General features: G+C 47.2%; 1 protein-coding gene across 7 annotated transcripts in view; it reads left to right on the top strand.

Annotated features, from left to right (window-relative positions):
- TRAPPC8 (trafficking protein particle complex subunit 8) overlaps positions 1-19198 on the top strand; it is a 324404-nt gene that overhangs the window by 52535 nt on the left and 252671 nt on the right. For all 7 annotated transcript variants that reach the window (XM_063923649.1, XM_063923654.1, XM_063923653.1 and 4 more), the window contains one exon: positions 9104-9257. In XM_063923649.1, coding sequence (XP_063779719.1) covers positions 9104-9257 — 154 coding nt within the window. The remainder of the gene's footprint in view (positions 1-9103; positions 9258-19198) is intronic.

The raw sequence follows: 19198 nt of genomic DNA, 5'->3' as shown, positions 1-19198 counted from the left end.
AACCGGAGGTAACGTTTCCTCCCTCTCATGAACTGAATGCCCTTTTTGAAAAAGCCTGGGAAACGCCAGACAAGAGGTGGCACATTCCCAGGAGAATTGCTATGGCATACCCGTTTCCTTCTCTGGATAGGGTTGGGTGGGAGACGACACCCACGGTAGACAAAGCTCTGGCGCGATTGTCCAAGAAAGTGGCACTACCGTCTCCTGAAATGGCGACCCTTAAGGATCCTGCTGAACGTAGGCAGGAGGCTACCTTGAAATCTATTTGTCACGACAGGTACGCTGCTCAGGCCGGCTGTGGCTTCGGCGTGGGTGAGTAACGCGATTGAAAAGTGGGCAGATAACTTGTCATCGGAAATAGACACCCTGGATAGGGATGACGTGCTTTTGACTCTGGGTCATATCAGGGACGCTGCAGTCTATCTGAAGGAAACGGCGAGGGATATTGGCCTTTTGGGATCAAGGGCCAATGCTATGGCAGTCTCGGCTAGAAGGGCCTTGTGGACTCCTCAATGGAATGGTGATGCTGATTCTAAGAAGGCTATGGAGGCTCTGCCCTATAAGGGTGGAGTTTTGTTTGGTGAAGGCCTCGCGGACCTGGTTTCTACGGCTACCGCGGGTAAGTCCTCTTTTTTGCCTTTTGTTCCCCCACAGCAAAAGAAAACGCCCCCATATCAGATGCAGTCCTTTCGGTCGCAGAAATTCCGGAAAAGACATGGGTCATCCTTACTTGCGGCAAGAGGTAAGGGAAGAGGGAAAAGATGGCCGGCTGTGGCAGGCTCCCAGGGGCAGAAGTCGTCCCCGGCTTCTGCCAAATCCACCACATGACGCTGGGGCTCCCCTGCGGGAGTCCGCACCGGTGGGAGCGCGTCTTCAGCTCTTCAGTCAGGTCTGGGTTCTCTCGGGCCTGGATCCTTGGGTGCTGGAAATTGTGACCCAAGGATACAAGTTGGAGTTTCAAGACGTGCCCCAACACCAATTTTTCAAATCGGCCTTGCCAGCTTCTCTTCCGGAAAGAGAGGTAGTGTGTACGGCAATACAAAAGCTGTGTCAGCAGCGAGTCATTGTCGAGGTACCTCCGTCACAACGGGGAGAAGGGTTTTATTCAAGCCTGTTTGTGGTCCCGAAGCCGGATGGCTCGGTCAGGCCGATTCTGAACTTAAAATCCTTCAATGTGTATTTGAAAAGTTTCAGATTTGAGATGGAATCTCTCCGAGCGGTAATCTCCAGTCTGGAGGAGGGGGGGTGATTTTATGGTGTCAGTCGACATAAAGGATGCTTACCTACATGTCCCCATATATCCTCCTCATCAGATGTATCTGAGGTTCGCTGTTCAGGATTGTCACTACCAATTTCAGACGTTGCCGTTTGGTCTTTCCACGGCCCCGAGGATTTTCACCAAGGTGATGGCGGAAATGATGGGGCTCCTGCGCAAGCAAGGGGTCACAATTATTCCGTACTTGGACGATCTCCTGATAAAGGCGAGATCACAGGAACTGTTACTAAAAAACGTTGCGCTCTCCCTCCAGGTGCTGCAACAGCATGGCTGGCTCCTAAATTTACCAAAGTTGATTCCGGCAACTCGGCTATCGTTTTTGGATATGATTCTGGACACAGAACTGCAGAGGATTTTCCTCCCGTTGGAAAAAGCTCAGGAAATCCAGAACATGGTCAAGGAACTTCTGAAACCGCCAAGAGTGCTGATTCATCACTGCACTCGAGTGCTGGGGAAAATTGTGGCGGCCTACGAGGCCATTCCGTTTGGCAGGTTCCATGCAAGAACGTTTCAGTGGGACCTGCTGGACAAGTGCTCAGGGTCCCATCTGCAGATGCACCAGAAGATAAGTCTGTCCCCCAGGGCCAGGGTTTCTCTCCTGTGGTGGCTCCAAAGTTCTCACCTTCTAGAGGGTCGCAGGTTCAGCATCCAAGATTGGATTCTGGTGACCACGGACGCGAGTCTCCGAGGTTGGGGAGCAGTCACACAGGGACAAAATTTCCAGGGAAAATGGTCAAGCCAGGAAGCTTGTCTGCACATAAACGTGCTGGAGGTAAGGGCCATGTACAACGGCCTGCGGCAGGCGGAACAGCTTCTTCGCGGCCTACCCGTCCTGATTCAGTCGGGCAACATCACAGCCGTGGCGCACATAAACCGGTAGGGCGGAACAAAGAGCAGAGCGGCGATGGCGGAGGCCACCAAGATTCTTCGCTGGGCGCAAAAACATGCAAGCGCTCTGTCAGCAGTCTTCATTCCAGGAGTGGACAACCTGGAAGCAGACTTCCTCAGCAGACACGATCTCCATCCAGGAGAGTGGGGTCGTCATCATGAGGTCTTTGCAGAACTGACGAGTCGTTGGGGACTTCCTCAAATAGACATGATGGCGTCTCGCCTCAACAAGAAGCTTCAGACATATTGTTCCAGGTCAAGGGACCCTCAAGCAATAGCGGTGGACGCACTAGTGACGCTGTGGGTGTTTCGGTCGGTCTATTTGTTCCCTCCACTTCCACTCATTCCAAAGGTGATAAGGATCATAAGAACAAGGGTTCAAGCGATACTCGTTGTTCCAGATTGGCCACGGAGGGCCTGGTATCCGGATCTTCAGGAATTACTCACTGGAGATCCCTGTCCTCTTCCTCTAAGAGAGGATCTGTTACAGCAAGGGCCGTGCGTGTTCCGGGGCTTACCGCGGTTGCGTTTGACGGCATGGCGGTTGAACGCCAAATCCTAGCTAGGAAGGGGATTCCCGGGGAAGTCATCCCCACTCTCCTTAAAGCTAGAAAGGAGGTAACTGCGAAGCATTATCACTGTATTTGGAGAAAATGTGTCTTGGTGTGAATCCAAGCAGGTTCTACGGAAGAATTTCAGCTGGGGCGGTTTCTCCACTTTTTGCAAGCAGGTGTGGATGCGGGCCTGAAGTTAGGCTCCATTAAAGTGAAGGTTTCGGCCTTATCAATTTTCTTTCAAAGGGAATTAGCCTCACTTCCAGAAGTACAGACTTTCGTGAAGGGCGTACTACACATCCAACCTCCATTTGTGCCCCCAGTGGCACCGTGGGACCTTAACGTGGTGTTACAGTTCCTTACGTCACGTTGGTTTGAACCTTTACAAAAGGTTGAGTTGAAATTTCTCACTTGGAAAATGGTTATGCTATTGGCCTTGGCATCCGTAAGGCGGGTGTTCGAATTGGCGGCTTTGTCTCACAAAAGCCCCTATCTGATTTTCCATGAGGATAGAGTGGAGTTGAGAACTCGTCAACAATTTCTACCAAAGGTGGTTTCTTCGTTTCACATGAACCAACCTATTGTGGTGCTTGTGGTTACAGAAGCCTTGGCTGATTCAAAGTCTCTAGATGTGGTCAGGGCTTTAAAAATTTAGGTAGCCAGAACGGCTCGGGTGAGGAAAACAGAGGCGCTGTTTGTCCTGTATGCGGCCAACAAGGTTGGCGCCCCTGCTGCTAAGCAGACTATTGCACGCTGGATCTGTAATACGATTCAGCAGGCTCATTCTACGGCTGGATTGCCGTTACCGAAATCGGTGAAGGCCCATTCCACTAGGAAGGTGGGCTCATCTTGGGCGGCTGCCCGAGGCATCTCGGCATTGCAGCTTTGCCGAGCAGCTACTTGGTCGGTATCAAACACTTTTGCAAAGTTCTACACGTTTGATACCCTGGCTGATGAGGACCTCATGTTTGCTCAATCGGTGCTGCAGAGTCATCCGCACTCTTCCGCCCGGTTTGGAGCTTTGGTATAAACCCCATGGTCCTTTTGGAGTCCCCAGCATTCTCTAGGACGAAGGAGAAAATAGGATTTTAATACCTACCGGTAAATCCTTTTCTCTTAGTCCGTAGAGGATGCTGGGCGCCCGTCCCAGTGCAGACTCTTTCTGCAGTAATTGTATATAGTTATTGCTTGTGTTACACAAAGGTTGTGTTGGTAAGGGTCAGACTGTTGCTGATCTGTTTTGGTTCACACTGTTAACTGGGTTTAGTTAAATGCCATGTTGTACGGTGTGGTGTGAGCTGGTATGTATCTAACCCCATAGTTTAACAAAATCCTTTTCCTCGAAATGTCCGTCTCCTCTAGGCACAGTTCCTATAACTGAGGTCTGGAGGAGGGGCATAGAGGGAGGAGCCAGTTCACACCCATTCAAAGTCTTATAGTGTGCCCATGTCTCCTGCGGATCCCGTCTATACCCCATGGTCCTTTTGGAGTCCCCAGCATCCTCTACGGACTAAGAGAGAAGGATTTACCGGTAGGTATTAAAATCCTATTATTTCTAAAGTTGCTACGTTCAAATCAGGGATTGCCTTGGTCTATATAGCCAGAGCCCTCCGATTATGGGGAGAGATACTCCAAATGGATATCCAGAAGAAGGTAAGCAGGCAGTACCTGCTAAGCAATAAGGCAGGCATTCCCAACCACGGTCCTCAAGGCACACCAACAGTGCAGGTTTTAGTGATATCCAGGCTGCAGCACAGATGGTTAAATCAAAATAACTGAGCTACTAATTAAGTGACCTGTGCTGAAGCCTGGATATCACTAAAACCTGCACTGTTAGTGTGCCTTGAGGACTGTGGTTGGGAATTCCTGCAATAAGGGGATTGTTCAAAGTGGGATAGAATTGAAGATAATTTGGACACTATTGCTGCTTCAGCAAGATCTGATTTCAACTGGAGAGGTATGGTCCTGGAAAGCGGTCAGTCATTTTAAGAATATTTTTACTATTTTCCCATTTTAAGGAGCCGATCTACATGGAGAAAATTGAAATTCCTTAATAATAAAGTCTTCAGGAAAGAAAAATAACCTTTCCAAAAGAGTGAAGGTGTAAGATTTTTCATTCATCTTCATTAATTCAGCAATTTAAAGAGACAAGCTATAAACCAAGAAGACAATATAAGATAACATTCCTTTTACCTCTACAAAAGCTGAAAATCATAAATTTGAGAGCCCCACAATGACTATTGTTATAATCAGGCCCCTCTAGCAGTAAGGTGCAGAATGTAGACATAAGGACACATTCCATCAAAGACTAGTGAGATTTAGACATCGTAAAAAGAAATAGATGCAGGATAGTGTTTTATCAGCATCCAAAATGCAATCTTTCTTCTTTCCAGAGCTCCATCAGACCCCACTTTACAAGATAGCCTACTTACCTTAATCAAAGCCAGAGCAGTAGTCCCAGTTTCTTTGTAACAGGAGGGCTGAGGTTTCTGTTACTCTTTCTTATCAGAAAATCCTCAGAAACTTGTGCACTATAGTGGACCGAAGTAGACTTGTAGCAGGTTTGTCAATAACAGACTGTTGTGCATAAAAATAATGAAATGTATCCTCACGGCCATCAGCACAGGTATATTCTCCTTTCCATCGCTCTTCAAGTTGATTTATTTGGCAGAATGTAAAAGTATCTTTAAGAACCTTTACAAAAGTATTAGTGACTATAATGGTGGAATGGTGATATGAAGAATGGAACAATGACCTATTTTCAGAAGCATGGCTAGATTGGGAACTTGAAAGATCAACTGATTTCTTCACATGAAATAAAATGTGTTTTTTAAACAGCACAAGGTAACTCAAATTCAGTATGTGGCACATAAATTACAGACTTTAGATCTCAGGCTTGACCTCAGTAAATCAAATGCTTCAACTGATTTGACAGTGTTTTGTTCCACCATACTTGTACCCTGATGGCACAAGAAAAGAAACTTTGCATAAATGTACAGGAAAATAGAGCAGTATGGAAAGCAGTTAAATAGTTTCAACAAAAACTACTGAAGGTATTAGTCAGTGAGGCACCAGATACATACGTATGATGGTAGAGATGGTGAAACTGATATCTTGGTGTCACGATCCTAGAGCAGCGATTCTCCAGATACGCCAATCTGAGAACGCTGCCCCGTGACACCGTATTGATTACCTCAGCGTGTGTGGTAAATCCATGCCGTAAACTGCCACCAGCAGAAGTACAAGTCGCTGCGTCTGCTAGGCCAAGCGACTTTTAGGGACCATGCCCAGGGTGAGCTTCTGCCCTCACCCGCAGTTATTAATACGTAAAACGGTAGGTAACCTGACCTCTGTCGAGGCTTTGGGTTTGGAAAACACAGGTAACAGAAAATAAGATAACACATTTTTAATCCAAGTATAAATTGTAGGACCATAATTTAGTGCTTCAGACTGATGCGTGACCCATTTGAACTAGGGGGGGTCATTCCGAGTTGTTCGCTCGCTAGCTGCTTTTAGCAGCATTGCAAACGCTAGGCCACCGCCCTCTGGGAGTGTATCTTACCTTAGCAGAATAGCGAACAAAAGATTAGCAGAACTGAAGTCTGTTTCCCCAATTCCTGACCAGAACAGTACTTTTAATTGTATCCGCTATTAATGATCTTCAATCTGTTAGAGAATCTGGGAAATTCTTCATTTTAAAAGTCTCAGGTTTGCCGATCCCAACCATTATCAGTCTGGATTAGCGAATCGAGATTTGTAAATATATTTAATATTCCCGGTTCCCCAACCTGGCCATTGGGGGGATAGGGAAATAGTAGGCAATATATCTGTAATGTATTTAATTATTATTTAATTATAAAGTGGTTCTAAGAGCCATAACTGTCTTGCCAAAAGTTATGTCTTCATTTCCTATCAGCCGGGAGGTTGTGTTTCTATCTTTCATGTTTCTGTTAGATGTATAAAAAAGAGCAGGAATGGCGTTCACTAGTGATAGAACAGAAGACTATACGGATAGAGAGCAGTTGTTAATGACTCCAGTTAAATCTTTGAAATAGCATGCCTCTTCCAAGCAAACTACTTGCAGATGGATTAGATTACTAATTATACAGGTATACAAGAAGAACGTTGGGCATAAAGTGCCAGAAATAATAAGGGCTCACACAAGTGGTGGTTACTTCTTGAGCAAAAAGGGCTCAGGTCCCGATTGCAGAGAACTGCTGGACCGTTTCTAGTCATTATCACTTTCCTTTATTGACTGTCTGTTTGGGAGACCTATTATCCATACATCCATTTAAATGTTTTCATGTGCACCGTGTGTGGATTTTTTTTTTATAGCCCTCCCCATATTATTGCTCCCATTGTAATGGCTGCCTTGGATAATGAAGGAGAAAATAGCGATTTTATATTATTGTTCTTATAAATACCTCTTGGCCGGCCACATTTGCCACATGTTTTAGAGATTATGTATTTTCAGAGGCAACTTGGAAAGTTACTCAAAGACAGAAGGGAAGGGGAAGAGCTGCATTATACACTGTACTGGGTCTATCCATTGTAACGACTGCCATATTGTAATCTTTTTAAAAAACTTATTAGGAATAAGAATAGTAATAAATATTGTCCTATGGTCACTTAGTGCAATGCGCCCTCCCCCTACCCAAACAGAGATATGCTACGTAGCCAAAAGTAGGTGGACATCCGTATTTAATTATTGTGTGTGTGGCTGTTTCAGCCACAACTCTGCTAATCGATTAATAAAATGAAGAGTACAGCCATGCATTTTCCATTGTAAAACATTAACAGTTGAATAGAACAGCAACAATTTATCAATGAAAAGGTAGGACACACTAGTTCACGTGCCAAGCCGGCCAAGTGCTAAAGCACTTAATGTGAAAAAATTGTCTGTTCTTGGTTTCTACCCTCACTATAGAGTTCAAACTGCCTCTGAGAGCAATGTTAGCACAAGAGCTGTTCGTTGGGAGCTTCATGTTCAGGTTTCCACTGCTGAGCAGCCAATTAAGCCTGAGATCTAAAGTAATTTGCAGTGGTTTAAATCTCGCCACCATTGCCCTCTGGAGCCGTGGAAATGGACTGCCTGGAATAACAAATCGCTCTTGACAATCCAGCTGTGTGACGGATGAATTGGGTTTGACAAGTACAAGGAAACCAGTTCCATTAGATTAGGCTCAATATTGCATGCTTTTCCTGCTGTCATTGATTTGCCGTTCTGGAACATCACATCGCGGCCAAAACGCTAATTGAATTCCCACTCTATCAATATTTTGGTGAAGGCCCTTTCCTGTTTCAGCACTACAATGCAAGGTCCAGCTGCAAACAGTTTGATGTGTCTGCACATAGCCCTCACCTCAACCACATCAAACCCCTTTGGGATGAATTGTAATGCCTTCAGCAAGTCAATCGTCCAACATTAGTGCCTGAAGTCGCTGATGCTCTAATGTCCCAAAATCGATTGGAAAGCTTTGCATAAGAGTGTAGGCTGTTAAAGCCGCAAAAGCAGTGTGGGGGTGATAATCAGGTGTCCACATACTTTTTGACCATTTAGCGTACCTTTTACAGCAATCTGAAATGTTGTAAGCTGTAAAATGATTTACCTTTTACAGTGTGCTAACACTGTCTGTTTGTCTGTCTCTCTCTCTCTCTCTCTCTACATATATATATATATATATATATATATATATATGTACATACATATACACACACACAGTTCACCATAGAAAAGATGGCACTCAGAGACTTGTACTATTAATGCATGTATGATATATTTCACGATCATCGTGGAATACATCATATATGCTTTAATAGTACAAGCCTCTGAGTGCCATCTTTTCTATGGTGAACCGTGTATGGTTTGGGTGGATGAAGCACCAGAGCAATTTATCCACATGACTGAGTGCCGGCAGAATTGCTCACGATATATTTATCTATCTATATATCTATATATAATATACACTGTATAATGTAGAAAAGATGCAGCGGCACTCGGAGGCTTACTTCAAGTCAAAGTGTATTGAACGATCTGCCAGAAACATTCCAATGTTTTGGGGCTGTCCCATTGAATACACTGTGACTTGAAGTAAGCCTCAGAGTGCCGCTGCATCTTTTCTACATTGTCCTTATCAGTAGCTGAGGGCATCGGAGCACGTGGAAACCAAGGGGAGTGCGTGCCGGTCCATCGAACAATAGTGTATATAGAGATATAAAAATTACAAGACTCTCCCCAATATATAATGTAGCATACTATGCACTAAGTCTATAGATAAGTTTTTATACTTTTGAGAGAAAATCTAGGTTCATTGTCCTTCTGATCCTTTATGCTATTGTTTAATTTCTTATTTATTTTGGTCATCATGTCTGTGGTTTTATCAAGGGCTGATTCAATATATGAAGAAATGATACAACGGTATGGGCCTCAGGGATGCTACTTACTAAAAATTAATTCTCGAACGTCTAGTAAAGGAACAGATGAACAAATACCTGATCCTTGGAGTCAGTACATCCAGAAGAACAGCATCTACCATCAGGTTGGTATGAAAAATTATCTGGTAAGATTGACACTAATACCCCTTTTCAACCAATGTCCCAGGTCTGACGGGATTTGGAACATGGGGGCAGATGTATTAACCTGGAGAAGGCATAAGGAAGTGATAAACCAGTGATAAATGCAAGGTGATACATACACCAGCCAATCAGTTCCCATATGTAAATTAACAGTTAGAAGCTGGTTGACTTGTGCATTATCAGCTTGCACTTAACACTGCTTTCTCTATCGTCCTAGTGGATGCTGGGGTTCCTGAAAGGACCATGGGGAATAGCGGCTCCGCAGGAGACAGGGCACAAAAAGTAAAGCTTTAGGATCAGGTGGTGTGCACTGGCTCCTCCCCCTATGACCCTCCTCCAAGCCAGTTAGATTTTTGTGCCCGGCCGAGAAGGGTGCAATCTAGGTGGCTCTCCTAAAGAGCTGCTTAGGAAAGTTTAGCTTAACGCCCGTTTACTTTAGTCGGTCGACACAGACACAGACAGGGACACTGAATCCAGTGTCGACGGTGAATAAACAAACGTATTCCTTATTAGGGCCACACGTTAAAGGCAATGAAGGAGGTGTTACGTATTTCTGATACTACAAGTACCACAAAAGAGGGTATTATGTGGGATGTGAAAAAACTACCATAGTTTTTCCTGAATCAGATAAATTAAATAAAGTGTGTGATGATGCGTGGGTTCCCCCCGATAGAAAATTATGGGCGGTATACCCTTTCCCGCCAGAAGTTAGGGCGCGTTGGGAAACACCCTTTAAGGTGGATAAGGCGCTCACACGCTTATCAAAACAAGTGGCGGTACCGTCTATAGATAGGGCCGTCCTCAAGGACCAGCTGACAAGGCTGGAAAATATAATAAAAAGTATATACACACATACTGGTGTTATACTGCGGCCAGCGATCGCCTCAGCCTGGATGTGCAGAGCTAGGGTGGCTTGGTCGGATTCCCTGACTAAAAATATTGATACCCTTGACAGGGACAGTATTTTATTGACTATAGAGCATTTCTATATATGCGAGATGCACAGAGGGATATTTGCACTCTGGCATCATGAATAAACGCGATGTCCATAACTGCCAGAAGATGTTATGGACACGACAGTGGTCAGGTGATGCAGATTCCAAACGGCACAGTATGGCCGTATACAGGAAGAGGACTTGTTTGGGGTCGGTCCATCGGACCTGGTGGTCACGGCAACTGCTGGAAAATCCACCGTTTTTTACCCTGAGTCACATCTCTGCAGAAAAAGACACCGTCTTTTCAGCCTCAGTCCTCTCGTCCCTATAAGATCATATCTGCCCAGGGATAGAGGAAAGGGAAGAAGACTGCAGCAGGCAGCCCATTCCCAGGAACAGAAGCGTTCCACCGCGTCTGACAAGTTCTCAGCATGGCGCTGAGACCGTACAGGACCCCTGGATCCTACAAGTAGTATCCCGGGGGTACAGATGGGAATGTCGAGACGTTTCCCCTTCGCAGGCTCCTGAAGTCTGCTTTACCAAGTCTCCCTCCGACAAGGAGGTAGTATGGGAAAAAATTCACAAGCTGTATTCCCAGCAGGTGATAATTAAATTACCCCTCCTACTACAGAAAAGGGGTATTATTCCACACTATATTGTGGTACTGAAGCCAGAAGGCTAGGTGAGACTTATTCTAAAAATTTGTTTTTGAACACTTACAAAGGTTCAAATTAAGATGAAGTCACTCAGAGCAGTGATAACGAACCAGGAATAAGGGGACTATATAGTGTCCCGGGACATCAGGGATGCTTACCTCTATGTCCCAAATTTGCCCTTCTCACTAAGGGTACCTCAGGTTCGTGGTGCAGAACTGTCACTATCAGTTTCAGACGCTGCCGTTTGGATTGTCCACGGCACCCTGGGGTCTTTACCAAGGTAATGGCCGAATTGATGATTCTTCTTAGAAGAAAAGGCGTCTTAATTATCCCTTACTTGGACGATCTCCTGATAGGGGCATAGTCCAGGGAACAGTTGGAGGTCGGAGTAGCACTATCTCGGATACTGCTACAATCAGCACGGGTGGATTCTAAATATTCCAAAATCGCAGCTGATCCCGACGACACGTCTGCTGTGCCTAGGGATGATTCTGGACACAGTCCAGAAAAAGGTGTTTCTCCCGGAAGAGAAAGCCAGGGAGTTATCCGAGCAAGTCAGGAACCTCCTAAAAACAGTGCATCATTGCACAAGGGTCCTGGTAAAAATGGTGGCTTCCTACGAAGCAATTCCATTCGGCAGATTTCACGTAAGAACTTTTCAGTGGGATCTGCTGGACAAATGGTCCGGATCGCATCTTCAGATGCATCAGCGGATAACCCAATATCCAAGGACAAGGGTGTCTCTCCTGTGGTGGTTATAGAGTGCTCATCTTCTAGAGGGCAGCAGATTCGGCATTCAGGATTGGATGCTGGTAACCACGGAGCCCAGCCTGAGAGGCTGGGGAGCAGTCACACAAGGAAAAAATTTCCAGGAAGTGTGATCAAGTATGGAGACTTTTCTCCACATAAATATACTGGAGCTAAGGGTAAATTTATAATGCTCTAAGCTTAGCAAGACCTCTGCTTCAAGGTCAGCCGGTATTGATCCAGTGGGAAAAACATCACGGCAGTCGCCCACGTAAACAGACAGGGCGACACAAGAAGCAGGAGGGCAATGGCAGAAACTGCAAGGACTTTTCGCTTTGCGGAAAATCATGTGATAACACTGTCAGCAGTTTTTCATCCCGGGAATGGAAACTGGGAAGCAGACTTCCTCAGCACGACCTCCACCCGGGAGAGTGGAAACTTCATTGAGAAGTTTTTTCCACATGATTGTAAACCGTTGGGAAATACCAAAGGTGGACATGATGGCGTCCCGTCTGAACAAAAAACGGGACAGGTATTGCGCCAGGTCAAGAGACCCTCAGGCAATAGATGTGGACGTTCTGGTAACACCGTGGGTGTACCAGTCGGTGTATGTGTTCCCTCCTCTGCTTCTCATACCTAAGGTGCTGAGAATTATAAGACGTAGAGGAGTAAGAACTATACTCATGGCTCCGGATTGGCCAAGAAGGACTTGGTACCCGGAACTTCAAGAGATGCTTACAGAGGTCTTATGGCCTCTGCCGCTAAGAAGGGACTTGCTTCAGCAAGTACCATGTCTGTTCCAAGACTTACCGCAGCTGCGTTTGTCGGCATGGCGATGGAAAGCCGGATCCTAAGGGAAAGAAGGCATTCCGGAAGAGGTCATTCCTACCCTGGTCAAAGCCAGAAAGGAGGTGACCGCACAACATTATCACCACGTGTGGCGAAAATATGTTGCGTGGTGTGAGGCCAGGAAGGCCCCACAAAGAAATTTCAACTCGGTCGTTTCCTGCATTTCCTGCAAACAGGAGTGTCTATGGGCCTCAAATTGGGGTCCATTAAGGTTCAAATTCGGCCCTGTAAATTTTCTTCCAGAAAGAATTGGCTTCAGTTCCTGAAGTCCAGAAGTTTGTCAAGGGAGTATTGCATATACAAACCCCTTTTTTGTGCCTCCAGTGGCACTGTGGGATCTCAACGTAGTTCTGGGATTCCTCAAATCACATTGGTTTAAAACCAGTCAAATATGTGGATTTGAAGCATCTCACATAAAAAGTGACCATGCTCTTGGCCCTGGCCTGGACCAGGCGAGTGTCAAATTGGTGGTTTTTTCTCAAAAAAGCCCATATCTGTTTGTCCATTCGGACAGGGCAGAGCTGCGGACTCGTCCCCAGTTCTCTCCCTAAGGTGGTGTCAGTGTTTCACCTGAACCAGCTTATTGTGGTGCCTTGCACCTACTAGGGACTTGGAGGACTCCAAGTTGCTAGGAGTTGTCAGGGCCCTGAAAATATGTTCCAGGACAGCTGGAGTCAGAAAATCTGACTCGCTGTTTATACTGTATGCACCCAACAAGTTGGGTGCGCCTGCTTCTAAGCAGGCGATTGCTCGTTGGATTTGTAACACAATTCAACTTGCACATTCTGAGGCAGGCCTGCCACAGTCTAAATCGGTTAAGGCCCATTCCACAAGGAAGGTGGGCTCATCTTGGGCGGCTGCCCGAGAGGTCTCGGCATTACAACTCTGCCGAGCAGCTACGTGGTCAGGGGAGAACACGTTTGTAAAATTCTACAAATTTGATATCCTGGCAAAAGAGGACCTGGAGTTCTCTCATTCGGTGCTGCAGAGTCATCCGCACTCTCCCGCCCGTTTGGGAGCTTTGGTATAATCCCCATGGTCCTTTCAGGAACCCCAGCATCCACTAGGACGATAGAGAAAATAAGAATTTACTTACCGATAATTCTATTTCTCGGAGTCCGTAGTGGATGCTGGGCGCCCATCCCAAGTGCGGATTATCTGCAATACTTGTACATAGTTACAAAAATCGGGTTATTATTGTTGTGAGCCATCTTTTCAGAGGCTCCGCTGTTGTCATACTGTTAACTGGGTTTAGATCACAAGTTGTACGGTGTGATTGGTGTGGCTGGTATGAGTCTTACCCGGGATTCATAATTCCTCCCTTATTGTGTACGCTCGTCCGGGCACAGTACCTAACTGGCTTGGAGGAGGGTCATAGGGGGAGGAGCCAGTGCACACCACCTGATCCTAAAGCTTTACTTTTTGTGCCCTGTCTCCTGCGGAGCCGCTATTCCCCATGGTCCTTTCAGGAACCCCAGCATCCACTACGGACTCCGAGAAATAGAATTATCGGTAAGTAAATTCTTATTTTCTCTGACGTCCTAGTGGATGCTGGGAACTCCGAAAGGACCATGGGGAATAACGGCTCCGCAGGAGACTGGGCACAAAAGTAAAAGCTTTAGGACTACCTGGTGTGCACTGGCTCCTCCCCCTATGACCCTCCTCCAAGCCTCAGTTAGATTTTTGTGCCCGAACGAGAAGGGTGCACACTAGGTGGCTCTCCTGAGCTGCTTAGTGAAAAAGTTTAAGTATAGGTTTTTTATTTTCAGTGAATCCTGCTGGCAACAGGTTCACTGCACCGAGGGACTAAGGGGAGAAGAAGCGAACTCACCTGCGTGCAGAGTGGATTGGGCTTCTTAAGCTACTGGACATTAGCTCCAGAGGGACGATCACAGGCCCAGCCATGGATGGGTCCCAGAGCCGCGCCGCCGGCCCCCTTACAGAGCCAGAAGACTGAAGAGGTCCGGAAAATCGGCGGCAGAAGACGTCCTGTCTTCAATAAGGTAGCGCACAGCACCGCAGCTGTGCGCCATTGCTCTCAGCACACTTCACACTCCGGTCACTGAGGGTGCAGGGCGCTGGGGGGGGCGCCCTGAGACGCAATAAAAACACCTTAGATGGCAAAAAATACATCACATATAGCTCCTGGGCTATATGGATGCATTTAACCCCTGCCAATTTTTCCTTAAAAAAGCGGGAGAAAGGCCGCCGAGAAGGGGGCGGAGCCTATCTCCTCAGCACACTGGCGCCATTTTCCCTCACAGCTCCGTTGGAGGGAAGCTCCCTGACTCTCCCCTGCAGTCCTGCACTACAGAAACAGGGTAAAACAAGAGAGGGGGGGCACTAATTTGGCAGATAAATCGATACAGCAGCTATATAAGGGAAAAACACTTATATAAGGTTATCCCTGTATATATATAGCGCTCTGGTGTGTGCTGGCAAACTCTCCCTCTGTCTCCCCAAAGGGCTAGTGGGGTCCTGTCCTCTATCAGAGCATTCCCTGTGTGTGTGCTGTGTCGGTACGTTGTGTCGACATGTATGAGGAGGAAAATGGTATGGAGGCGGAGCAATTGCCTGTAATAGTGATGTCACCCCCTAGGGAGTCGACACCTGACTGGATGGTCTTATGGAAGGAATTACGTGATAGTGTCAGCACTTTACAAAAGACTGTTGACGACATGAGACAGCCGGCAAATCAGTTATTACCTGTACAGGCGTCTCAAACACCGTCAGGGGCTCTAAAGCGCCCGTTACCTCAGATGGTCGACACAGACCCAGACACGGACACTGACTCCAGTGTCGACGGTGAGGAAACAAACGTATTTTCCAGTAGGGCCACACGTTACATGATCACGGCAATGAAGGAGGTTTTGAACATTTCTGATACTACAAGTACCACAAAAAAGGGTATTATGTGGGGTGTGAAAAAACTACCCGTAGTTTTTCCTGAATCAGATGAATTAAATGAGGTGTGTGATGAAGCGTGGGTTTCCTCCGATAAAAAACTGCTAATTTCTAAAAAATTATTGGCATTATACCCTTTCCCGCCAGAGGTTAGGGCGCGTTGGGAAACACCCCCTAGGGTAGATAAGGCGCTCACACGCTTATCAAAACAAGTGGCGTTACTGTCTCCTGATATGGCCGCCGTCAAGGAACCAGCTGATAGGAAGCTGGAAAATATCCTAAAAAGTACATACACACATACTGGTATTATACTGCGACCAGCAATCGCCTCAGCCTGGATGTGCAGTGCTGGGGTGGCTTGGTCGGATTCCCTGACTGAAAATATTGATACCCTGGACAGGGACAGTATATTATTGACTATAGAGCATTTAAAGGATGCATTTCTATATATGCGAGATGCACAGAGGGATATTTGCACTCTGGCATCAAGAGTAAGTGCGCTGTCCATTTCTGCCAGAAGAGGGTTATGGACGCGACAGTGGTCAGGTGATGCGGATTCCAAACGGCATATGGAAGTATTGCCGTATAAAGGGGAGGAGTTATTTGGGGTCGGTCTATCGGACCTGGTGGCCACGGCAATGGCTGGGAAATCCACCTTTTTACCCCAGGTCACCTCTCAGCAGAAAAAGACACCGTCTTTTCAGGCTCAGTCCTTTCGTCCCCATAAGGGCAAGCGGGCAAAAGGCCACTCATATCTGCCCCGGGGCAGAGGAAGGGGAAAAAGACTGCAGCAGGCAGCCTCTTCCCAGGAACAGAAGCCCTCCCCCGCTTCTGGCAAGTCCTCAGCATGACGCGGGGGCCTTACAAGCGGACTCAGGCACGGTGGGGGCCCGTCTCAAAAATTTCAGCGCGCAGTGGGCTCACTCGCAAGTGGACCCCTGGATCCTACGGGTAGTATCTCAGGGGTACAAATTGGAATTCGAGACGTCTCCCCCTCGCCGGTTCCTGAAGTCTGCTTTACCAACGTCTCCCTCCGACAGGGAGGCGGTATTGGAAGCCATTCACAAGCTGTATTCCCAGCAGGTGATAATCAAGGTACCCCTCCTACAACAGGGAAAGGGGTATTATTCCACGCTGTTTGTGGTACCGAAGCCGGACGGCTCGGTGAGACCTATTTTAAATCTGAAATCCTTGAACACTTACATTCAAAGGTTCAAATTCAAGATGGAGTCACTCAGAGCAGTGATAGCGAACCTGGAAGAAGGGGACTATATGTTGTCTCTGGACATCAAGGATGCTTACCTCCATGTCCCAATTTGCCCTTCTCCCCAAGGGTACCTCAGGTTTGTGGTACAGAACTGTCACTATCAGTTTCAGACGCTGCCGTTTGGATTGTCCACGGCACCCCGGGTCTTTACCAAGGTAATGGCCGAAATGATGATTCTTCTTCGAAGAAAAGGCGTCTTAATTATCCCTTACTTGGACGATCTCCTGATAAGGGCAAGGTCCAGAGAACAGTTAGAGGTCGGAGTAGCACTATCTCAAGTAGTACTACGACAGCACGGGTGGATTCTAAATATTCCAAAATCGCAGCTGATTCCGACGACACGTCTGCTGTTCCTAGGGATGATTCTGGACACAGTCCAGAAAAAGGTGTTTCTCCCGGAGGAGAAAGCCAGGGAGTTATCCGACCTAGTCAGGAACCTCCTAAAACCAGGCCAAGTGTCAGTACATCAATGCACAAGGGTCCTGGGAAAAATGGTGGCTTCTTACGAAGCGATTCCATTCGGCAGATTTCACGCAAGAACTTTTCAGTGGGATCTGCTGGACAAATGGTCCGGATCGCATCTTCAAATGCATCAGCGGATAACCCTGTCTCCAAGGACAAGGGTGTCTCTCCTGTGGTGGTTGCAGAGTGCTCATCTTCTAGAGGGCCGCAGATTCGGCATTCAGGACTGGGTCCTGGTGACCACGGATGCCAGCCTGAGAGGCTGGGGAGCAGTCACACAGGGAAGAAATTTCCAGGGCTTGTGGTCAAGCATGGAAACGTCACTTCACATAAATATCCTGGAACTAAGGGCCATTTACAATGCCCTAAGTCAGGCAAGGCCTCTGCTTCAGGGTCAGCCGGTGTTGATCCAGTCGGACAACATCACGGCAGTCGCCCACGTAAACAGACAGGGCGGCACAAGAAGCAGGAGGGCAATGACGGAAGTTGCAAGGATTCTTCGCTGGGCGGAAAATCATGTGATGGCACTGTCAGCAGTGTTCATTCCGGGAGTGGACAACTGGGAAGCAGACTTCCTCAGCAGACACGACCTCCACCCGGGGGAGTGGGGACTTCACCCAGAAGTCTTCCACATGATTGTGAACCGTTGGGAAAAACCAAAGGTGGACATGATGGCGTCCCGCCTCAACAAAAAACTGGACAGATATTGCGCCAGGTCAAGGGACCCTCAGGCAATAGCTGTGGACGCTCTGGTAACACCGTGGGTGTACCAGTCAGTGTATGTGTTCCCTCCTCTGCCTCTCATACCCAAGGTACTGAGAATCATAAGAAGGAGAGGAGTAAGGACTATACTCGTGGCTCCGGATTGGCCAAGAAGGACTTGGTACCCGGAACTTCAAGAGATGCTCACGGAGGACCCGTGGCCTCTACCTCTAAGAAAGGACCTGCTCCAGCAGGGACCCTGTCTGTTCCAAGACTTACCGCAGCTGCGTTTGACGGCATGGCGGTTGAACGCCGGATCCTGAAGGAAAAAGGCATTCCGGATGAAGTCATCCCTACCCTGATCAAAGCCAGGAAGGATGTAACTGTGCAACATTATCACCGTATTTGGCGTAAATATGTTGCGTGGTGTGAGGCCAGGAAGGCCCCTACAGAGGAATTTCAACTGGGTCGTTTCCTGCATTTCCTGCAAACAGGACTGTCTATGGGCCTAAAATTAGGGTCCATTAAGGTTCAAATTTCGGCCCTGTCGATATTCTTCCAGAAAGAACTAGCTTCAGTTCCTGAAGTTCAGACGTTTGTCAAGGGGGTACTGCATATACAGCCTCCTTTTGTGCCTCCAGTGGCACCTTGGGATCTCAATGTAGTTTTGGGGTTCCTAAAATCACATTGGTTTGAACCACTCACCACTGTGGACTTAAAATATCTCACATGGAAAGTGGTAATGCTGTTAGCCCTGGCTTCAGCCAGGCGTGTCTCAGAATTGGCGGCTTTATCCTATAAAAGCCCTTACCTAATTTTTCATACGGACAGGGCAGAATTGAGGACTCGTCCTCAATTTCTCCCTAAGGTGGTTTCGGCGTTTCACTTAAACCAGCCTATTGTGGTACCTGCGGCTACTAGGGACTTGGAGGATTCCAAGTTGCTGGACGTAGTCAGGGCCCTGAAAATATATGTTTCCAGGACGGCTGGAGTCAGAAAATCTGACTCGCTGTTTATCCTGTATGCACCCAACAAGCTGGGTGCTCCTGCTTCTAAGCAGACTATTGCTCGTTGGATTTGTAGTACAATTCAGCTTGCACATTCTGTGGCAGGCCTGCCACAGCCAAAATCTGTAAAAGCCCATTCCACACGGAAAGTGGGCTCATCTTGGGCGGCTGCCCGAGGGGTCTCGGCTTTACAACTTTGCCGAGCAGCTACTTGGTCAGGGGCAAACACGTTTGCTAAATTCTACAAATTTGATACCCTGGCTGAGGAGGACCTGGAGTTCTCTCATTCGGTGCTGCAGAGTCATCCGCACTCTCCCGCCCGTTTGGGAGCTTTGGTATAATCCCCATGGTCCTTTCGGAGTTCCCAGCATCCAC

This window comes from Pseudophryne corroboree, chromosome 5 (genome assembly GCF_028390025.1).
Source record: "Pseudophryne corroboree isolate aPseCor3 chromosome 5, aPseCor3.hap2, whole genome shotgun sequence".
Lineage (NCBI taxonomy): Eukaryota > Metazoa > Chordata > Amphibia > Anura > Myobatrachidae > Pseudophryne > Pseudophryne corroboree.
This window is presented reverse-complemented; position numbering and strand designations above follow the sequence as displayed.